Source organism: Saccoglossus kowalevskii, chromosome 10, assembly GCF_978046115.1.
Source record: "Saccoglossus kowalevskii chromosome 10, keSacKowa6.1, whole genome shotgun sequence".
Classification (NCBI taxonomy): domain Eukaryota; kingdom Metazoa; phylum Hemichordata; class Enteropneusta; family Harrimaniidae; genus Saccoglossus; species Saccoglossus kowalevskii.
Window position 1 is genome coordinate 16,661,147 of NC_140650.1, and position 24,236 is coordinate 16,685,382.

Below are 24,236 nucleotides of genomic sequence, written 5' to 3' on the forward strand. Positions count from 1 at the left end.
GGAGATTCTTTAATCCATAACTTATTTTCGTCACGGTCATGCGACAGAGATTTCCAAACTATTCTGGTTAATATGTGCCAGCACATGTAAGAAACGTACATTGGAAATTGTATAATGCATTTCGGCCTCTGGAGAATTTTGGTACTCGCGTAGTTAATTGATCTAGGTCAAAAAAGGTCAATCCGTTAGGCACAAGCCAGGTACATTAAACTTGTTGCTACTTCCGCGTCTCCTACTTGAAAAGGGCGGAGTGCGGTATATTCGTTAAAAATCGTTCGATCAAGGTAAGTTTGCCTTACAATAAGTCTTAATAATATTATCTAATGCATTGGACCTACAGGCCCCGTAGTTCAAGGGTTCGTCCGTGGTATCGAAATTGCTGATTTTGTTTTGTTTTCTAAATCTCCGATGTCATGACCTTGGAATGATTTCTACTTTAGTATACTTCCTTGTTCCCGGTGTTGCGATCGTTATAACTCTAAACACGTTAGTGACAGTTATTAAACGTTTATTCCAACGTACTGTGTATATACCCGGTGCTAGAAATACGCGTGAAATGCCTACTGGGTCAATGGTTATCCGTGACCCGTCTCGCCATGATACGAGTGGAAGGCTGTGTTTGTTTGTATAGTATAGTTGCAAACTTGAAGCTCAGTCAACACTCCTGGATTGTTGTGATATTCATGAAATATTGTTGTTGTTACTGCGACACGTACATGGCTAAATGACACATGTTGAAACTTTGGCAGAACTTTAAACTTTATAAATTTATAAACTGAGTATTTTTTTATTTTTAAGAAGATGAAATGTGATTACTTTCAGTAAAAATAACAAATATCTGAGTCTTGACTAAGACAGAAAGAATGACAAGTAAAATAGTCCCCCACCCAGTAGTACAGGATAATCTATACATAGAGAGAATTTTTTAGAGTCACCCAACAAATACTGACATTTCCTAACTGTTGTAGTGAAAGACCTAAATGCTTAAATCTGACTCAAGTGTTGATTTAATATTATACCATAAAAAAAGAGTTAAGCATACATCCTTTGCATGTGTCTAGTACTTTATGTGGGACATATGCACATCCAGTGGTTTAGCGATTTGATTCAAAGTGGCCGACTGGCAGTCATCTTGTTTTTTGAAAATGTTTTGGACATACTTTATACATGTCAGGATACATGTCCATGACAATTTGTTTCAAAATCGGATCAAGGATGGCCGACTGGCAGGCATCTGACTTAAAAATGTTTTTCTTTGCTATGTCTTAAACCGAAGGGGTCGTCACACAACACATGTTGAATTTGATGTAAATAAAACAATCTGTTGTATTTGCCGCTTGGAACTCAAGTTTTGAGGACGCGCTCGCGACAACCCCTTCACTCTAATATGATGAGCACAAAGAGAAATTTCAAAATTTTAACGGGGACTGTGTCATTTTTAATGACTTGTTTCTTTATAATTCATATAAAGATGGGAATTGTTTTTAGAACTGTTAAGCAGACATAAATATTAATAAAAGTCTAAATCTAGAATAGAGATTATACATGCAACGTGAAGTCTACTGAAATCAAACCCAGCGTGTATTACTTCTACTACAGTTAAATTTACATGTCGGTTTACATTACAGTGTCACGTACATTGTAATGTAAACCGACATACACTTATAATTTTTACACAATATTTTTTCTCCAGTAATACAATTACACATCAAGGATGTCTGAGCCAGATGCAGCTCCTGTTCTCAAGCCTTCGGCTCAAAGTTTAGACGAAGCTATCGCTGATATTGAATCTTTACCTACACTGCCGCCAATTGCACAGCAGCCTTGTATCGAGGCGCAGTCGAAATCGTTGACGTACACAGCCAACTATGACACCAACTTTGAGGATAGAAATGGATTTCTCACTGGCATCGCAAGATTCATGGAAGAAGCCACTGTTCATTCACAGTTGGTAAGTTGTTTATAATGAAAACTGTCAATTATGGTAATGTATGTAAATTTCACCAAAGTCAGTGTGACTCCCTCGCTGATATAACCTATGATAATTTCCCAACTTCAAATCTTGTTCTTGACTGAAATTCATAATAATAATTATTATAAAAACCATATAGATACTACAATTCACTTTGGTTTGTAAATAGCAAAATATTTTTTTTTTTTTTCAAAAACATTTACTCAATCTAAAAATTATTTGTATAAACAGCCATGCAAGCAGTTGACACCATAAATATAATAAAAACACCAGAATAAACATTATTTCAGGAAATTTTACAGGGAAATAAACTGAGCTATGTCTTCCTGCAGGAAATGCACACCTTTACTGAAACAGCGAAGACAAATTTTCAAATTGTATTTGGTCATGTCACATTTCTACTATCGGTAACTCTAACTGTGCAAAGTTTATTAAAACAATACCTCTCCAAACATTTATAATAAAGATAAGCTGGAAAATAATTTTTTTATAAAAAAAAATTTCATTTTTCTGTGCATAGTCATTAATTTTATTTAAAGCCAGAGGGGTGTCACCTGCGCACACGAGGGAATTGAGTCCCAAGCGATGATAACAACGCAAAGGCTCATGGGTAGATGCTTGTTTGTAAACAATGACACACTATGGCCGTCTGACGCATGCGCATGCGCAGGTGACGACTCCCCCGCTTTAATGATGGCTGTTCATGTTCATGTGCCATGCATTTCATTAAACATAATCAGATTTTTTTGAAAATTTGTATTAATAATAAAATTCTTTATCAATAATCTTATACTAGGTATGACTTCTTCAAACCATGTCATTCGCCATGGAAATCAATACAAACAACATTTGCATATTATGCCATTTTTATATCATTTCTGACTCATAAACCCTTAATAATGAAAGTATTGAATAACATCTGTGTATGGCCTTGTGTGCATTGTAATCATTTTTGTTTTATATCAGAATGAACTTTTAGAAGAAGGACATGGCTATGCTGTAATGTTGTATACTTGGAGAAGTATTAGCAGAGCTGAACCGAAGGTTTGTGTAATAATTTGAATCAAATATTTTTCTTTTAAAACGGGGACAGCTAAAGTATTCTTGGCGCAGGAAAAAGGAGAAGAAGCTCAAAGACAAGGGAATACACAGCCCCCAGAGCAGCTGCAGACAGAGCAAGATAGGGATCTCTTCTTGTTACCTCAAGTGCCAGCAGGCACAGGGAGGAAATTGAATTTATATACATGTACTTCCTTGGTTTCAGTCTCATGTTTGCCAGCCATTATAAATGTTATACCATATTTGCTGTATTAAAGTTCATTTCTAATTGAATTACTCTATGCTTAATAATTAAACACTTACATGATAGCATGCGCTTCAAATATAGCAAGTACAATGCCATGTTTTTCAAATGCAGTCGATGCTTCATGAACGGTTGTTTGCATAATATATTGTGAGTACGTCATAACCCAGATTAAACTTTTTATTTTCATATTTTCATATATTTTGTGTGTGAGGCAACAGTTTCCAAAATTTAATATTACTGTTAAGTGATAGTGTTAGAGTTATGGGTACATATTATATACAGTATGTTCTTTTACTGCACAAGCTATAATCCATATTTGGGACAGTGTCGTGTGATCATCTTATTTATTGTGATGCTAAGAAATATTGTGCGATTGAAAAATACATACTAGCTACGAAATAGTTGGAATCAACAAAAATTGTGTCCTGCATGAGACACTGGGCTAACATTAAATCATTTCAATTTTGAGTTTATGGACTTATATATGTGTGAGAATCTATATTCATAACCATATCTTTATCAATCAATCAATTATCAATTAAATTCAATCAATTAGTCAATCAATTATATTTCTAACCAATAGCATCACAAAACACAGTGGAATAGTTTAATTGCGTAGACAAAAATTATCACAAAATTCTTGTAATACATGCTTTGCAAATCAGTATGCTAGACACATCTGAGATAAACAGTAATCTTTTACATACTCAATAATAAATTTTAACATTTTTTTTTTTTTAGAATGTTAAGGACGAAGAAAGAGATGAAGTGAGTGAAAAACTGATTGAGATATTGGAACCGGAAATAAATAAATTATATGACTTGATGAATTTTCAGGTGAGAACAGATGAAGGGGTTTACAAGAATACATGTATGACAATTTATCCACAATCAAACAAGGAAATCAAGCCAATCACATTTTATTCAATAATCCAATGTTGTTTATGTGGAACAATTTATTTTTTTGATGGGTCATTTTTTTTTTCTTTAAATGTTGGAAAATTTACACTTAACAATTTTTGAAAAATTTCAAAAAAGTGAAATCTACTATTATTCCATAAAATTTCCAAATCATTGAAATTCCTAGCTAATAAAATTAAAATGTTTACACTATAGAAAAATACAGAATACTGATGTCACTTGATTTGATCAGAGTTGTGTTTTTCTAGTAATATAATGTATGCATGCATCAAGCTCAGACTTGTTGTGTAGAACTTTAACATTGCATTACATACGAACCCATATCAAACATGAAAGTCTGTTCAGAAAACAAAACTTGAGGTCAATGACCTCAGATTGATTAAATGACGTCACTGTACATGTATGTTGTAATTTATACAAAACACAAAAGTGTGTTTTTCTCTTGATTTGCTACACATTCAATAACTCCAAATTTGTTTTGTTTTTTCAGAAAAAAGCAATTGAGAGATTTTGTGGTGAAGTTAAAAATCTTTGCCACCAAGCACGAAAAAATGAGTTTGTCTCTGAGGCCTACTTACTGACACTTGGAAAATTCCTCAATATGTTTGCTGTGTTAGATGCTCTGAAAAACATCAAAGCCAGTCTGAAAAATGATCATGCAAGATACAAAAGGTTTGTCTACCATTGTCAAATTTTGTCATCATTTACAAAATAATTTTATATTTGTTCCAAAATTTGGATCAGAACCTGTAGCTAATAAAAAATTAAGTCCATTTGGTTCAAAATTATTCAAACAAATCTAAAAAAATGCATAAAAATATGAAAAATGATGCACCAATATTTGGCGGAAAATAAATCTGGTGCTCCAAGGGTTAAAGGTGAACTGATACTATAAATAGGGGCAAGATGGCCACCGCAATTAGTATGCTAATCCAAACCAAGCCGCTCACATCGTGGTGCGAGCTCCAGGAATTGTGCCATTTACGATGTTTAGAGGTCAAGCTGTGATTCCAAATACGTATTTTACGGGTGCATGAATATGTACTCTAGCGATTAGACTCATCTGGTTGGGCTTTTGATGTATAAATGTTGTAGTTTTCGAAACGTGCCACAACATGTGAAAAATCATGATTTTAAAATGGCGGCTAATGTATGCAAAATGCCTGTCAATCACAGTTTGAGTAAGTGAGCATAGTAAGCATTCATTTTAATACTTAGTGGACAGAGGCGGAGTTAATTACCCATGAGCACGTGGTGCAATCCATGGGATTGAGCGGACCTCTTTCATTTGCATAAGCATGTAAATTACTAATAAAGCAAATATGATATTTGTACATTTCAACCTAGTGAAAGATGTGCCTTCATTGCCAAAAAATTGACTCTAAATAAAGGGGAAAATTGTGTTTAATTGTACCAGCATGTATAAAAGGAGTTAGTACTTATTTGTGGTTTATGTGCATACATGTCTACATGAGTGTCTGGTTGGTAAAAATCAGTGGTTCAAACCCAAAAATAAAAAACACTGTCCTGCTACATCTATACATTGATATGTCTTATCACCGTCTCTCCGGTGGTCTTATGAAACATGAGCAACATTGTTACATCAACTTGTAAGCAGAAACTCTTCTTTACAAAAAATGCAATCCCATGATGCCAGTGTTTCGGCTTTAATATCGTCCACACATGTTTGTGTTTTCAGAGCAAAGCAGTCATTGAAGCTGACCAATCCCGCCGATCTAGATGAGTCGCATACTCTAACGATGTTTCTCGCAAACAGAGATGATATTACGAACAATTTACAGGCAAATCTTGAGAAGATATCCGGATATGAGGATCTGCTTGCAGATATCATCAATATCTGCTCTTATCAGTACGAGTCTAAGATGTATCTATCACCCACAGAGAAACATATCCTACTTAAGGTAATAGTACGGCTACATTATGGGTTTATGGAATAAAGATATGCAAATCAGAGAGTAACATGCAAATACCGGTAAATATTATTTCAATTGAGTGATACACAATTTCTAAAATCTGATGTATTGCATTTTTTTTCAATTTCATGTACATGTATTTTATTAGTACTGTAATATTTTGTATCATTTGTAATTTTTTTATTATTATTACATACATTTATTTTGTATTATTTCAAGTATCAAAATTTTTAAAAACTGCCAGCAAATAAATAATAATTTAAAATACCGATAGTAGAGTAAACTTATTTAAAAAAAAAAATTAAAATGCATATTAAAAAAAACAACAACCTAGTATCTTATTTTATACATATTTATTCTAACAATGCTACAATGATGGCAATACAGTAACTGTAATATTTGTGAATATCTTCTAGTGCTGATTCTGTTCTAAACATTTTGGATTCCGGCATTCCCATGGTGTATCCTTGGAAGGAAAAGATGTATAATAATAAGGTTATTACGAGGATACCTCAAAGTATGCACTCAGACAGTACACTGCTGCGCCTCGGTCGATACTCAAGCTGTACTGTCTTCATGCGTACTTTGAGGTATTCCCGTAATAACCTTATATTATATGGAAATAATCATACAATGAAATGTCCTAATATAAACAATGATGTATAATTATATAAAATTAGTGAGATTTATTGACCTTTGACCTACAGGTGATGGGATTCTGTTTGTCCATTTTGGATGGTACTGTGGTGAACATTTACAAGATGGATTCCAAGAAAAAGATAAACCTCTCTAAAATTGACAAGTTCTTTAAGGTTTGTAAATAATAGAATTGTTTTGTTGAGTTATTTTTAGATGACTTCATCTGAAACCAAGATTCTCATGTGAAAATGCCAAAATCTGTGTACATTGGCTTAGTAGATTAATAATTCAATGGTTTAAGTGTAATGTTAAAACAAAGCGATTACAAAGTAAAAGTTCAATAGTCTTTTGTTCTATATCTCGTGCTCTCTAGCAACAATTTCGCACTTACCGGTAAATCTGCATCGTTAATTGGTTTAAGAGATTCTGTTTACAGCGTTTTTATCTGAGGTTGTCTGTCAATTAAATAAAATACTGGTTTTAGCAATTTGCAATATCCCAATTAACAAAGGTCTCAACTCAACAACTAGTGTGAATGACATTAGCACTCTTATACATCATTCTGACATCACAGAAGTGTTTCCTCACTACATGATACAATTTATATTATTGCCAGATTATGTTTATTTTAATTGCAGTAATTGTGTACCGGGGTACCTTCAAAAGACATCATTTTTTTGAACAATATATTTCTGGGTGTGGTTTTTAAGTAAATTAACAATTAACTACTTTTCCCCGAATAGAATCTGGAGGTTGTGCCCTTATATGGAGATATGCAAATAACCTTATTTACATACATACAAAGAGGTCGTAATTATGAAGACAATAAATCCCGATGGAGTTGCAGCGGTAACACAGTACAGTACAATATACTGGAACACTTGAATGTCATACGGTCGGAGCACACTACGTATATTGCCGATTTGACGAGATACGGCAGTAAGGTCAGTCACATTCCACTGTACTATGTTGTTGATGTCAGATAACCATGAAAAATCGTCAAAAGTGAGCATTTTTGAAGACAAGTGTATTTCCGATATTGAGTATATGGGGACATTTGTAAGTATGAAAACGGATATAATTTATAGTAAAAAAATGGAAAGCCATATAGATATATATTCTAAAGCCATATAAATTCATTATTACTCCCCGTTCGAACGCAATCCGAAAACGGGGACTTATGTTTTGACCTCCGTGCGTGCGTGCGTATGTGCATGCGTCCGGACCTGTATCTTAGATATGCCTGGACCAATCACAAACAAACTTCACACATACATCGTACATGATATTATACATATGCATGTCAATTTGTTTCATGATCTGATTCAAAATGGCCGAATGGCGGCGATTTTTGTGCTAAAAATCATCAAAATAAAATATTTTTCAGCTGTTTACAGATGGATTTTGTTCGAACCTTGTATATACGTTGGACATTATAGGACCTTGATGGACATCATTTGTTTTACGATCTGATTCAAGATGGCCGAATGGCGGCCACTTTTGTGCTAAAAAATCCTAAAAATCAAGCATTTCTCGGCCGTTTACAGGTGGATTTTGTTCAAACTTGGTATATACATTATATATTATGGGACCTTGATGAAAATAATTTTGTTTTTCAGATAAGATTCAAAATGGCCGACTGGCAGCCATTTTGTTTTAATGACTGTGGTTCTCGTGCCATAATTCTGACTTGCTTTCACTGATTATGTTCAAATTTTAAATTTTCATCATACATCATGTTGTAGATAAACAGATATATTGGTTTGACGATCCTATTCAAAATGGCCAAATGGTGGTAATTTTGTGCTAAAAAATCATCAAATATCAAGCTTTTCTGGCATTTATGGATGGATTTCGTTCAAACTTGGTACATACATTAGACATTACGGGTTCCTGATGCACGTCATTTTATTTTTCAGATTGGATTCAAAATGGCTGACTGGTATTTTTTGTATTTTTCAACTTGATTTTGGTGGCCATTTTGAATTGAAAAAATGGGCAAAATACATAGCTACCAACATTTTTTTTCTGAATTTCAAACATTCAGTCACTATTGAATAATTTAGCAAAGTTTCAAGAAAATTGCTTTTCATGTGTGTTTTAGCTGTATTCATCCTTTATAGGAATTTGTTGTATACGGGAAGGGATCAAAACCAAACTGCTTGGTTTTTGGTAGAGCTCTGCCAACGTCTTACAAATCAGTGAGGAAGTACATATCAACCCAAGGTTCACCACCCAAACTAAACTTTCTCTACCAACACTGGCGGTTAAAAATGTTTAAATTAATCACTGGTAGCGTAGTGGTTGTTGCATCAAACCCCTACCCTACTCTATCCATTGAATTGCAATGATAAGAAGAGGATGGTCACACAGCCCTGTCACATACATTTTTTGTAGTCCTAGACATGAAATATGATCTCAACATTTGCACTTGCAAATTGCACTGTCTGTAGGTGGCATGACAGTCTTGTTTACACTTTAATACCACAATGTTATATTTATTATCTAATTACTAATTGTGGTTGATTTTTAAATTCCCCATTTTGTAAACTAAATATAAAGATATTAATTTAAATTATGCAAAATGAGTAAATTAAGCATCAGTTTTCAAATTTCAAAGACCATTATTTTAAACGTTTTTAAAAAAATCAATAAAATCATATTGTCATGTCATAAGATGATATTTAGCGATTCACAATTATTGATTTGTTCATTTACAGGAGGTATCTTCCAAAAATAAACAAAAGTCTCTTGAAGAAAACAGAGCGCTGTACAACTTGGCTTTGAGAGGATTAAAGCTCCTAGCAAGCTGGACGGCTCATGTTATGGAACTGGTAAGGAATGATTTACATACTACCCGTATAATTTAATACTGTACATGCTCAACTTGGATCCAAATTGGTTTAAATAATATGCAATCAAGATATACTTATCCTTTTCACCACCAGTTCCATCTTTTTATCACAAACTCACAAAATAGTCCCTTTTATAGTCTGCACTTTCCTTCAGAAGATTTGAATGAAAATAGCCAATTTTTTTTAGTAAAATTTCTCAAAATGTTGTCTTTTCGCTTCAAAATTAGAGTTCATTTGCGAAAATATTGAAGAATTATATGAAAATATTGGGCAAGGAAGTGTGGTGGTGAAAAGGTTAACTCAAGTTATTTTATGCTGTTTGAAACAATTCTGATGTGTTTTGTATTGTTATTCCCTATATGAGTCCTTCAGTCTGATACCAGCATATCGTTAAAACTTAAATCATTAATGGTTTCTTTTAATTTCATTTTCAAATCTTTCATGTTTTGATTTTGTGCAATTTTTGCCAAAATTTGGCCTCATCAAAGGATCAAAATTTGACCCATGTTTTAAGGGATTTTTTTCCTTCAAAAAGTTGACCAATATCAGGACATCACATATAGCGTATATATATATATTTATGTACACTTTGATATTCCTAATATTATCATATTACCCAAAGTTGTTGTTTGTTGTAGTTCTCCTGGAAGTTAGTACACCCTGTGAGTGATCTAATCAGTGAGAAGATATGTCCTAAAGGAGCTGAAGAATATGAAAGGGTAAGTGCTGCGATATGAGTTCTGACTGTTTACTGTCAAGTCGATTTTATAATGTGGTGGCCATTTCTGAATACTTGCTTTTCAAGCCTTGCTTTCTGCAAGCAAATCGTTGCAGTAGGCTTGAAACCAAGGCTTGGAATGTAATTGAGAGAACAATGTCCATGGCATGATAAAAGTGAATTAAAAGCAACACAGTCATCATGTCACGCTGTGTTTTAATATATTACTGGCCGAATATGGGCATTGCGGCTTGGATGTTGGATATCATTTGCCCAATGTTAATGTAACATGTGATTACGTAGACGTAATGAAATGGTGTGGATTTTAGTTACCAAATAAATTCTGGAATTTTACCAGAACAGTTTTGGAATTCAGAACCCTTGATACAACCCATTAGCCACGAAACTGAGTTCGGTTGACAACGTGAAAGAGTAATATTTATGAGGGGCTCGGCTGATGGCCTAAAAGTAATGACAAATAAATGAAATTGATATTTAATAAAAATAAAATAAAATTCGAATGAAGTATCCCTGACTATCGATCGATCGATTCACTATAAATTCAATACAACACCAATAACATGAGCATAGCAGTAATTACAAAATGCCTATTACATCGCATCTATTGCGTGATCGCACATGAGAATAGTTCAATGTCAATGCTACGTAAAAGTACTTATCAGTAAATAGGAATTCACACTGATATTTGTTGATCGCTGTGAAGTCTGCCGCCAGAAGTCAGGCCACTGCATAGCTTTCAAGATAGACGCTGGGCTTGATCGCTATAACATCTGATGTGTTGTGCAGGTTGAGTCCGACGGAATAGCGTCCGGATTTGCACAAATTCAGGATGGTAATTGATATTCACAGACCGTGAAGGAATCCCTGTCAGATCACTGCAGATTTCATGTCATCAAGCAAAGATTGGCGAACTTCTAAACTCAGCAGTCACACGATAAAGTCCCAGCAAGAATGGCACAGGGATAATGTGGACTATTCGCCGTTAAAAACAATAGTTGGCAGATTTGTACGAGTTTGTGATAATTTCATGTCTTGAACCAGCCAGAAAGTAATCAGTGTTCACTGACCAACGTCATGTTGACTACAGCAAAGTTCGGGCAGCTCCATCTGCGGCACGTTGGAAAACAGCTGCTACCAGTCCGACATCTTGAAAAGGCCGCTCTCAAAAACCTCATGGTCTCATCATGCATTTCAACTTCCGGTTGTTTAGTCACGTAATTCCGCTAATGCGAAATCTCCTAAAACTATCAAAACACATAGTAAAATTGAACACGGTTTCATTAAGAATGCCCATATTTGTGTTGTAATATAATGTCACTGCTTATTGTTAATAATTAATAGCAATAAATTGAACGCAGAACAGACCAGTCAGGGTAATTTGACGTTGAACCACAATTTAAAAAAAAAAAAGATTATAAAATTGCCACAGCTGAGCCAGTCTACCTCATGTTGTGCATATGTGACATACAACATTCCAAAGGTTTGATATTAAGGTCTCAACTGTTTGGAATACATCACGGAACTCTCTAGAGCCAAAGTCAGTATCATAACTTGCATTTAGACAATGACTGAGGCATTTTAAACCACCATATTTTAATAGTTGAGCTTTCAGTATCTATATTACATCATGGTATTAAAATGAAATGTCTTCTGTTCATGCACACAGGCTACCAGATACAACTACAGCAGTGAGGAGAAATTTGCATTGGTGGAAGTGATTGCCATGATAAAAGGACTACAGCGACTTATAAGCCGCATGGAGAATGTATTTACGGATGCTATCCTTTCTACAGTGTACACAGAAATACAGATCTACACTCAGAAATCACTTCGCGAACCACTGAGGATAGCTACTAAGAAGAAAAAGACACTATTATTAACGTCAGTATACACCTATTTTTTGTAATTTACATATCAACATTCTACTTTGGCAGTTCAGTTTTATCTTAATCAAATCTAATCTTGTCTTGTCTAGTCGTCTAGTCTAGTCTAGTCTAGTCTAGTCTAGTCTAGTCTAGTCTAGTCTAGTCTAGTCTAGTCAGCTAGTCTAGTCTATAAATAGTCTATAGACTAATAATTATACAGTTGATTGTTTAATCTAGTCTGTTCTAATTTAATCATAACTTATTTTTATTCAGATTAAATCAATTTACAATCTAATTTTCTGTATCACAGTGTGTTTTTATTACTTACTTCACAGTATACTGAGGTCAATTCGAGACACCAGTGCTGATTGGCTGCATGGCGTTGAGCCATCCAATGACCCAGCTTTGAAAGGTGAAAAAGATCCAAAAAGTGCACCACCATTCTCAATTGATATAGGCAAGAAAAGAGTGGGCCCATCAACAACACAGGTTAGTAGTATAATATGTGGGTGTAAATGGTGACAAAGGATGAATTTGGGGCTCAAAGGGTTAATGTTTTATTAGATGATTGTATATGCAATCATACACTTTTTTTTACCAGCTAACATTTATTTATTTGGCCTGGGCGAAATTCATTCCTTGGTAGATTTCAATAAAATCAAACGTAACAACACATGCTTTACTGTGTTTTCCATGGAAAATGAAACATAAAAAAGTGTCTTGACACGTTTCCATGGGAAATCAAATGTGCATGCACGTTTTTGGCAAATAAGCTATGAATGGATATAAGATGACAAAATCTATTGGTTGAAATTTTAAATTTATATCAAGTTGTTGTCAATATATAGAATGCTGATTGGTTAATCCAGGTTCTTGGCTCAGTCAATCAAATCATTCATCTTAAACTGTGATCACACATGGGTTCATAAGGATGGCCATAGCTGGTTGGCTTCAGCAAAACTGCGCAAATCTAACGCTGACAATCATACAAATTGAAAAATTTGCTGAAATTACGAGATGATCTCAAAGTCTCAAGACAAACCCACATTTCTAGACAGTCTTGTGCAAGTTAGTGAGTCAGTGAAAGAATTGTTTTAATTAGTGTTTGTTTTTTCTGTGAATATACAATGCATCCTATACATGACATGTGATCAAAACCATATTGCGACAGACGCTTTACCTCACTACAAACTACATGTTTTTATTGTCATAATATCATCATTTGTATTACAGCTGTATATGACTCGTACAATGTCTGAATCATTAATCACTGATAGAAGCATTGGGGGTAAAAAAACTATCAAAAAGGATCTTGATGGGTCGTCTCTGGTCGCCATTGAAAACTTCCACAGACGCTCGTTCTTCTATAACCATATGCTGAACTTTGCAGGTAGGTCATCTATATGCTTACATGTACCGTATTCAGTGGATGTCTCAATAAGCCATATGCATGACCTCCAAAAGATCACATCTCCTGGTACTTTTTGGAGATACAAATTCACTATCGATGAAAATTTATCATTAATTTTTTCCAAAATATAAGCAGTTGTCATTTAAGTTATAAATATGATAAAATTACATACATGTATAAAATTGGGATGTCTTGCTGTTAGTGGGCAACAATATCCCCAAAACAATAGGTTAATAGGGTATATTAGGTTAATAAAGTTTTACTGTCAGATTAAAACGCAGTGGTCGTTGCGCAGCGTGTGTTCGAATTTCATGTAAATAAACAATGTATTTTACATGCGTTGTATACATCGCTATGAGTCCCATATCGAACAGGACGCAGCGTGACGACTGCCGCCCTTTAATACACTACATTGGTATTATGCAATGCTGAATTGTTCAGTAGTCACGATTTTATTTTGTGGTTTTTCAGAGACCTTACAAAAATGCAGTGATTTGTCTCAGTTCTGGTACAGAGAATTTTATTTAGAAATGACTATGGGTAACAGAATACAGGTAGGCATGTTATTATGGTACCATTTCCTTTGTAAGTTTCACTAACACAATCTACATGAAATAAGTATGGTATAATAAATCCAATGAGATCATTCATACATATATAGAATCAAGATTGGAATTGAAACACATTTATTCATATATTTGTTCAGATCTGCAATTGTCAACAAAACTTAGTTGAAAGCTTTTTAATTTTGAGGATTAACAACAAAATCAAATCTGAAAGTTATAATGTTCATATACTGATCCAAACCTGATGCATTACTCAACCTTTTCACCTCCAGACTTTCTTGCCCGAATTTTTCTTGTATTCTTCAATATTTCTGGAAATGGACCCCAATTTTGGAGCCAACAGACAAAATTTGAGTAAATTTACAGTTTTTACTCAAGAAAATGTGACTATTAATTTTTGTCCCAATTTTCTGTAGGGAAGTGCAGACTATAAAATGGGACTATTTTGTGATGAAAATAGGATACTGGTAGTGAAAAGGTTAAGAGTGGGGTGTGGGAAACGCTTCACATTAAATATTTATAATTGTTATACCATAGCTACTTGGAACCCCACAGATCATTGCTTGCAGTTATATCTTTAAATGCTGTATTTGCTCTAATAGAAGCACATGTGCTAACTTCATGCCTCCAATACCTTCAAGCACACAGTAGTTCTTTCTAAGCTTTCTTTGATTACTTTATGTGAGTTGGAGATGTATCTAATATTGTAAATACTGTATTCCTTATTTGTAATTCATGCCTCCAATACCCTTAGCACACAGGAGTTCTTTCTAAGCTTTCTTTGATTACTTTATGTGAGTTGGAGATGTGTCTAATATTGTAAATACTGTATTCCTTATTTGTAATTCATGCCTCCAATACCCTTAGCACACAGGAGTTCTTTCTAAGCTTTCTTTGATTACTTTATGTGAGTTGGAGATGTGTCTAATATTGTAAATACTGTATTCCTTATTTGTAATTCATGCCTCCAATACCCTTAGCACACAGCAGTTCTTTCTAAGCTTTCTTTGATTTATTTGTGCCAGACCATAGACAGATCATTTATAAACATATGATACAATAGATAGCACAGTGTAACTATAATATTTAATGATCTGTAAAATGTTTATAGACTGACTTGCATACTAGTAATGTAAATTATTGTTCTTATAGTTTCCTATTGACATGTCAATGCCATGGATATTAACAAATCATATCTTGGAAACTAAACAGCCAGAAATGATGGAGTAAGTAGTATGCACCAAAACAGCTATTCAAAAGGTCACATTCTGTTATGTTGCTGACCTCAAAGTATCACATCGTGGTATTGTGATGACCTCAAAAATCACATATTTTGATGACCTCAAAGGTCGCACATTTTGATGACCTCAAAGGTCACACATTTTGATGACCTCAAAGGTCACATCCTGGTATTTTGATGACCTTAAAGGTCACATCCTGGTATTTTGATGACATCAAAGGTCACATCCTGGTATTGTGATGACCCCAAAGGTCACATATTTTGAAGACCCCAAAATTCGCATATTTTGATGACCTCAAAGGTCACATATTTTGGTGACCCCAAAAGTTGCATATTTTGATGACCTCAAAGGTCACATCCTGGTATTTGGATGACCAAATGGTCACATATTTTGATGACCTCAAAGGCCACATCCTGGTATTTTGATGACCTTAAAGGTCACATCCTGGTATTTTGATGACATCAAAGGTCACATCCTAGTATTGTGATGACCCCAAAGGTCACATATTTTGAAGACCCCAAAAGTCGTATATGTTGATGACCTCAAAGGTCACATATTTAGGTGACCCCAAAAGTTGCATGTTTTGATGACCTCAAAGGTCACATCCTGGTATTTTGATGACCCCAGATGTCACACATTTTGATGACGTCAGAAGTCACACATTTTGATGACCCCAGAGGTCACACATTTTGATGATGTCAGAGGTCACATCTTGGTATTTTGACCTTTATTGCCACATATTGACCTCTAAATCTTACAGTCATTCCTAATGTTCATACATGTGTTGTATATCTGTACCGTTAAACCATTTACAATGATACAAGATTTTGGTGTAAATCACCACCAATAATTGCTGTATATAGCATTGTAGATACAACATGTCACAGATGCATGGTTCAACAAACAAATACTGTAGAATACTTTATTTTCGCTGAATGGATGATTCCGTGAAAATAAAATACAGCGAATATACTTTTTTTCCTATATTTCACATTAAACTTATCAAAAAACAGTGAAAATAAATTCCATACAAAACGCCCAAAAAGCCTTTTCAGCGAAAATTAATTTCAGCGAAAATATAGAGTTCCACACACAGTAAATGAATCTAGAAGGTAAAAATTTGGCTTGGGGGAAAAATAACAGTAAATATTGTTTACAACTTTTGATATCATTGCATCTACATATCTGTACATCAATGTTATAAAATCATAGTTTATTGTACGTATGTTATGTACTCGGCACCAGGGAACATTAGAAAAAAGCAAAATAATTACTCTAAAATTTACTAGGGAACAGAATTTGAGTTATTGTTTATTTCTTGTTTCATATTTAGATATGTGTTATATCCGTTGGATCTGTACAATGACAGTGCTCACTATACGCTTAATTTCTTCAAAAAACAGTTTCTCTATGATGAAGTGGAAGCAGAGGTAAGTATAGAATAAAGTATTCTAAAAAGAAGGTAGAGGAAGTAGTGTAAAATGCATAAAATAATACATTGACACAAACCTAATTGTGTATAATTATTCAACTGACTCCCTAGCTATGTATTTATAATTGTTGATATGTCTCCCTAGCTTTGTATGCATAATTGTTGATAAGACACCCTAGCTATATATGGTATATATAATTGTTGATATGTCTCCCTAGCTTTGTATATATAACTGTTGAAATGTCTCCCTAGCTTTGTATGCATAATTGCTGATAAGACACCCTAGCTATATACGGTATATATAATTGTTAATCTGTCACCCTAGCTTTGTTAATATAAATGTTTTTTTAATATTTTTATAGGTGAATCTGTGTTTTGATCAATTTGTTTACAAGTTAAGTGATCAGATATTTGCATATTATAAACAACAAGCTGGTTATTTGTTGTTGAACAAGAAATTCAAGAATGACTGGAACAAATTTTATACTGAAAAGGAGAAGAAATTGTTGTCGTCACAGACTCAAGGCTCAATAAGATACGAACCATTACTTAAACAACGACATGTACAGGTAAATGCATGATTTTATATTTGCACTTTAATTATTATTACTATTGCAGTGTCTCCTTAGGTAAGTGATTATATATTGTGGCTGATTTGCATAATAATACTTTGTAATTTGCATTTGAATGTTGTTACAATAATAATAGTTACATATTAACATAGTGTCTCTGTTGTTTGTGTGTAAACCTGCCTTGCTTCTGAAAAGTTAGACTGCATTTGCTTGCTCCTAGCTTTCTTGATCCTGTGCCTTACTGGTACCAAGGATCTGGGGGAAATAGTCTTGTTTCTGTCATTTCGAGGTGTCAGTATTATTATTTTGACCAATTTGTATATTTGATTCTTTTTCAGATATTGGGTCGATCTGTAGACTTGAACCAATTGATCAGCCAGCGAGTTCAAGCGTCATTACAGACTGCATTGGACTTGGCCATCAGTAAATTTGAAAGCAGTGATCTGACTGGAATTATTGTAAGTACATATCAGAGAATTAATGGTTTAAATGCCATAAGTTTTGGTGCTACAGTCTGCACATTTTTAATGTATTTTTCTATAATTAATTTTTCAATTTTGGACGAAATGAAGACATTTGCTAATAAGCTACAGAGTTTGATAAAAATATGATAAAACTTATGCTGCTTGGGTTTGTGAATGGTGAAAAATTTGACTTTTGTGTCACGGGTCAAAGGTCAAAGTGTTATACATGTGTCTAGGGAATCTATCTGGTACAAAGATCACTATGCAAATGTCTACGAAAAATTTATTCAGGTTTCTGTCAAAAGTCACAAATTCACTCAAATTTCAGTACAGGCACTTAATGCCCAGTACCTGTAGGGTAGCTCTTGAGAGTTATACATTGGAGGACAAAGGTACTATTTCCATCATAAATCAATAAAATATTATTTATTTCATACTGAAAAATTAATTTGAAAATAAATCTCTAAATTTTAATGATCTGTCGGCTAAAAAAAAAGAATTTAATTTTTTTTCCAATCCTTTCTAACATTTTAATTGAGATTGAAAAATATGCCCATATGGTCTTAAATTAACAAAAAAATTACAGAAAGATTTAGAAAATCTTGGCGGAAACAAATATAGTGTTTAAAAAGTTAATAGATAAATTGTATCTTGCAATCTTATGTTGTCATGGTACCTGATCTTATCTTATACGCTTTCATTTCAGGAGCTTGAAGCATTGCTGAACGTGAACGAACTAACCCATAAACTGTTGGCTAAATATATGAAATTGACAAAATTCAGTGAAATGTTACGAGAAGCCAACCGCACCGTACAAGCACCGTATGGAAGGATCACTCTGCACATATTCTGGGAGCTCAACTCTGAGTTTCTACCAAAATATTGCTACAATGCCTCAACAGACAGGTGAGGAAATATTCAGAATTGAAAGAATGTTTTGCTCCCCTATTGCTACTTGTTTCATTGTGTTAGCAAAGCAGTTTTTTTTTTATTCAGCCTATATATATATATTACTGGGGAATTGGTAATTTTGTGATTGTGTAAATATTGTGTATGGGTAAGACATTGTGCAGTTGCAGTGGTGCAGAAATCAAATCATATCTTTAATCACATTAATAACATTCCCGGGTTTCTGCTGTTCACTGTAGTTGTTATATTTTGTTTGTTTCAGATTTACCAAAGCAAAAGCTGATATCTTGCTTCTCACTACATCAGACGAATCAGAGAGAGAAAAAGCACCCTCAGCCAGGTCACATTTTTTCTTTGGGTCAAAGGTGATTAAAAATATACATTCCAATTTCATTTTGAACATGTGATGTGTTTTGTTATATATTGCATTCACTATTAAGTAGTTAAAACAACTCTTTCTAATAAACTTTATTGTAAACACAAAACTTCATAGTAAAGATGAAGTACTGTAAAATCTGTATTAAAAGCCACAGCTTCTAATAAAATGGAACAATACAACAGAGGGGATGCAGCTTCTATAAGAGCATCTACACATATAAGAAATGGTGAATTTGTGGGTCTCAAATGTTCAAAAAGAATGGGTATGGCTTCTATTAGGGATGCGGCTTTTAATACAGATTTTACGCTAGTATTAATAGTATAATAGTAGTATAGCAAATATAAAACTTTATAGTAAACACAACACTTTATAGTAAACATGGCATTATATGGTAAACATGACACTTTATAGTAAACATGACACTTTATAGTAAACACAACACTTTATAGTAAACACAACACTTTATAGTAAACACAACACTTTATAGTAAACACGACACTTTATAGTAAACATGACACTTTATAGTAAACACGACACTTTATAGTAAACACGACACTTTATAGTAAACACGACACTTTATAGCAAACACGACACTTTATAGTAAACACGACACTTTATAGTAAACACGACACTTTATAGTAAACACGACACTTTATAGTAAACACGACACTTTATAGTAAACACGACACTTTATAGTAAACACGACACTTTATGGTAAACACGGCATTATATGGTAAACACGGCACTTTATAGTAAACACGACACTTTATAGTAAACACAACACTTTATAGTAAACATGACACTTTATAGTAAACACGACACTTTATAGTAAACACGACACTTTATAGTAAACACGACACTTTATAGTAAACACGACACTTTATAGTAAACACGACACTTTATGGTAAACACAACACTTTATGGTAAACACGACACTTTATGGTAAACACGACACTTTATGGTAAACACGGCATTATATGGTAAACACGGCACTTTATAGTAAACACAACACTTTATAGTAAACACAACACTTTATAGTAAACACAACACTTTATTTGATGACACTTTATTGTATGACCTTGTATTGTATAACCTTGTATAACACTAAAAGTAACACTTTAAAAGTGCAATAAATTCTGGTTGTTAATTTAAAATATGTTTTTCTTTTTTATTTCACAGATTCTGAATGTTGCATACAGTAAGATATGCAGCCTTTACACGAATTTCATTGGATCTCAGCATTTCCATTCTATGGTTAGATTATTAGGTTACCATGGCATTGCTGTCATCTTAGAAGAAACACTCAAGACAATGAAGAATATTGTAAGATTTTTTGGCTGTTTATTATGAACCAATTATTGTCTGGATTCATTTGTGATAAATTGTTTTTTATGGAACTAATTTTCTTCTACAGGGTCAATTGTTGTCTATAGAGAATCAATTTTCTCTTAGAAGACCAATTGTCTTCTCTGAGGTCTATTGTGCCTTAGGGGATCAATTGTCTTCCATAATGATCTATTGTCTCTTGGGGATCAACTGTCTTTTATGGGATGAATTGTCTCAAGTGTGTTCTATATGACATTATTGTCAAGCAGCATATTTTGAGATGAATGAGATTACATATTAATATGTTTAATAAAAAAATAATTTATATAATTTGTTTTCACGCCTCAGGAACATTTACTTTATGTGCATTTTATTGTAGATTCAAGGTGTTATAATGGATTATGTCAAGGCATTGATGGAAGCTATGCCCAAGTCATGTGGACTGCCAAGATCTGAATATGGATGTGTAGGTATGTAATGTGTCATATTTTCAAAGACAATAAAGCACTACCGTCAATTTGTAATGCGTGGTCACACTGTATGTTAATAAACAATGTATTTTACACGTTGCATACAATTATTTTGAGCATACATTTTAGAGTGACAGTGTTGGTACTTTGAAACTATGAGGTTTTTGGAACTACTTTATTGCATGCTTCAGAATATATACTTTTTCAATGGTGGTATATTTCACCAGATCACCTGAGTGTATTGATATGTAAAAAGTAGTGCCGTTGGTGTAACTGAAAATGGCGGAATAAACAAGGAGTTAAATATGAAGCTCTATAGTTTCTTTGATGTTTCGTGTCTTCCTGAGTCAACACATCACAGAAACTAAAATTTAATTGTCTAAGAGCGAAATAGACTCAGAAAAAAAAGGGTTCTCGTGGTAATTTTTTTTTTTTAAATTGTACCTTTTTCCTTTCTCTTCTAAAATTCTTCAAAAATTTTAAAAACCTAATGCACACCCCATTTTTAACACATATTCTTATGGTAAACAGTAATATTTATTATTTAATATTTCTAGTGTTTCATATTTGTATTATAAACTTCAAAAATTTGCATCAGACTGCTTTCACCTTGTGTATCTCAATAAGCAAAGCTACATCATATGAAAACCTTATCTTAAATTTTTACAGTGGTGATGAGAATTATTCAAACAGTCAGTTACCAAGACAACTTACAGCTTTTTAAAACACTTTGGGTTTTTGTCCAATCTAGACATAATGATGCCATTCCATTGATATGTGCAGAGTTTACATCATTCCATTATCATACTAGACGAGGGTAAAGTGCGGTTTTCAAAATGAATTAGAACAGGTTATTTTGACAGGAAAGGAAAAATAGTTATTGAATACGCACACAAAATTTGCAAATTATTATGTTGATCACCCTATGAAATAGTGAATTCAAGTGGCCCCATTAAAGCAAGGGGGCCATCACCTGCGCATGTGTCAGATGGCCATAGCGTGTCATTGTTTACAAACAAGCACTTACCCACGAGCTTTTGCGTTTTTAGCATGTGTTGTTATCGTCGCTTTGTTTTGAGTGTTGTTTTCATATAATGAGAGTGCGATCAGTCATTGATTCAACAGTAGTGATTTAATCACATTGGAGGCGGACATCTTGGATTACAACAACATGCACAGAGAATGACCTCAGGTCATAGCCTCGTTCTGACTCTATGCTAATGTAAATATAACATGTTAAAACAAATGAGCATCAATAATGACATATTGTAACAGCTTGGGACTCAATTCCCGCGCGTGTGCAGGTGATGACCCTCCCGCTTTAAGTCTGGAACAAAATAAACATTGAAAGTGTTTTGCAAAATTGCGAGTCATCTTGGTAACTGACTGTTATAATATATCTCAGAATGGACTTAAATATAATACATCTCCAATTATGCCCTCGAAGATAGCTCAAAAGAATTCTTTCTAACTTTTCCTTGAATCTCTTTGCTAGGCATGCTGGGATTTTATGAAGCCAAGCTGAATTCCATCCTACAATATCCTGACTTGAGAACCTTAGTATTCCAGAAATTTCGAGAACTTGGAAATGCTATTTTATTTTGCCGCATATTAGAACAAAGTTTAACTAAAGAAGAACTCAATGACTTGTTGTTGGCGGCACCATTCAGAAAAGTGTTTCCAAGACCATATGTCAAGTCAAAAGGTTGGTAAATTACATTTTTTCTGCTACATATTTTTGCACATTTACCCTACTTTTGCAAATTTGTTTAGTTAATTTTAAAACAGTTGGACATAATTTCACATTGGCTACATGTCTCGTCTGTTGAAGACAAATGATCCAGTTGAAGACAATTGATTTCATTGATAATTGCAAAATAATCGAAAGTCAAAATTAAGACGCATTTTTAGAAATACTATGTAAACAGAAAAGGTGGGCACTAAAACAAAAACCAAAAAACCTTCTAAATCTTGAGAGTGATCAAAACAAAACCATACGTATAGTATAATTCAGTACACGATATAACAGTATATAGTTTTTAATTGATGTTTGCTTTGTTTTAAGATATGTTTAAAATTTTGTTGATGGGCAGATACATTTTGAAATCTTGTATTCGTAATTGTTGTTGTAGATAGTGAAAAGGTTGAAGCAAAACTGAAAAACCTCGAGAAAATGCACAAGTCAATGAATGTTGTATCAGTTATTGATAAACTGGGAACACAAAAGGTAAGATGGGGTTTGGCTTAATTTTGTTAAATTGGTACTAATGTTCATTTAACAAGTACTGAAACTGTCAGCTCAGTACTTTCAAAAGTCAAGGAAAATTGCAAGATTTTATAGAGGTAAATATATCATTTTTGAATTCTATAAATAATAAAACGGAATTTGCGGTGTTTCAACCTGTAGCAAATCAAGTTGGTCAAGGATTCTCATTTACTGACTCGGGAGAGACTTTGCATTGGATTGTCGCTATTCAAAGTGATTCTGGAAAAGATCCAGGAATTTCTGACAGATGCAGTGTGGAATGGAGTGAAGAAACCAGCTAATGATGTTATGAATGTTGACGAATGCGTGGAATTTCACAGACTATGGAGTGCCATGCAGTATGTGATTTGTCTACCACTGGGAGAAAATGAGTTATTTGTAGAGTAAGTACAAAGACAGTTGTTTAAACACAAGTAGTCAACATTTTATTTTTATTTTATTTTATTATGGCATTTTTTTTAATTTTTTTTTTTTATTTGATTGAAGTTGCAGAACTCTATATATCAACAGACAGAGGATAAATTCATTCCAGAATTGGTTTGTTTCCATTACATATTTGGATCAGAATGTTTGAAACTTTTATTTAAGCTGATCTAAAAAAAACAAAATGCATACATTAACCTATGTATATTGAATATTTAACATTGAATACATTCAAAAAAATTGTTTACATTTTTTGGTATGTTTAATATTTCCTTCCTTTTTACCATTGTAATGTCATCCATAATGATGTCATTCTTCCTGAACACGTTCTTATCCTTTTCAGTTCTTATCATTGATTGTTTCTATTTTACTGTTGGTAGGGAAGGCTTTGGTGAAGGTCTTAACTGGGCTGGTTGTACAATAATACGACTGTTAAAACAACAGTACAGGTTTGAAGCGTTTGATTTCTGCTATCACATCAAGAAAATACACGAGGTTGAAAAGAAGGACGAGAATGTGAGGGGAGTGGTAAGTTTCTCTATATTG

General features: G+C 33.6%; 1 protein-coding gene and 1 long non-coding RNA gene across 3 annotated transcripts in view; one reads left to right on the top strand and one right to left on the bottom strand.

The window, feature by feature from the left end:
- Positions 1–24,236, top strand: part of LOC100376758 (cytoplasmic FMR1-interacting protein 1-like) — a 27,171-nt gene continuing 2,935 nt past the window's right edge. Inside the window, exons 1-26 of the mRNA XM_078008675.2 lie at positions 1–284; positions 1,694–1,951; positions 2,939–3,016; positions 4,020–4,115; positions 4,690–4,871; positions 5,899–6,121; positions 6,841–6,945; positions 7,516–7,716; positions 9,493–9,606; positions 10,266–10,346; positions 12,033–12,247; positions 12,567–12,720; positions 13,465–13,621; positions 14,114–14,196; positions 15,361–15,434; positions 16,783–16,879; positions 17,244–17,450; positions 17,792–17,911; positions 18,624–18,823; positions 19,089–19,191; positions 20,385–20,528; positions 20,911–21,001; positions 22,497–22,706; positions 23,134–23,228; positions 23,409–23,650; positions 24,071–24,218. Of these exons, the coding sequence (XP_077864801.1) occupies positions 1,715–1,951; positions 2,939–3,016; positions 4,020–4,115; positions 4,690–4,871; positions 5,899–6,121; positions 6,841–6,945; positions 7,516–7,716; positions 9,493–9,606; positions 10,266–10,346; positions 12,033–12,247; positions 12,567–12,720; positions 13,465–13,621; positions 14,114–14,196; positions 15,361–15,434; positions 16,783–16,879; positions 17,244–17,450; positions 17,792–17,911; positions 18,624–18,823; positions 19,089–19,191; positions 20,385–20,528; positions 20,911–21,001; positions 22,497–22,706; positions 23,134–23,228; positions 23,409–23,650; positions 24,071–24,218 (3,657 nt within the window). The 5' untranslated portion in view covers positions 1–284; positions 1,694–1,714. The remainder of the gene's footprint in view (positions 285–1,693; positions 1,952–2,938; positions 3,017–4,019; positions 4,116–4,689; positions 4,872–5,898; positions 6,122–6,840; positions 6,946–7,515; positions 7,717–9,492; positions 9,607–10,265; positions 10,347–12,032; positions 12,248–12,566; positions 12,721–13,464; positions 13,622–14,113; positions 14,197–15,360; positions 15,435–16,782; positions 16,880–17,243; positions 17,451–17,791; positions 17,912–18,623; positions 18,824–19,088; positions 19,192–20,384; positions 20,529–20,910; positions 21,002–22,496; positions 22,707–23,133; positions 23,229–23,408; positions 23,651–24,070; positions 24,219–24,236) is intronic.
- The window catches only part of LOC146737899 (uncharacterized), a 23,536-nt gene continuing 5,767 nt past the window's right edge, over positions 6,468–24,236 (bottom strand). The window contains exons 1-3 of one of the 2 annotated variants that reach the window (XR_014930707.1): positions 22,029–22,156; positions 7,164–7,227; positions 6,468–6,599 (exon numbers count right to left, since the gene is read on the bottom strand). This is a non-coding gene — a long non-coding RNA (uncharacterized LOC146737899). Of the gene's footprint in view, positions 6,600–7,163; positions 7,228–22,028; positions 22,157–24,236 lie in introns of those variants that run through there. The other variant, XR_014930706.1, reaches the window with a different exon arrangement.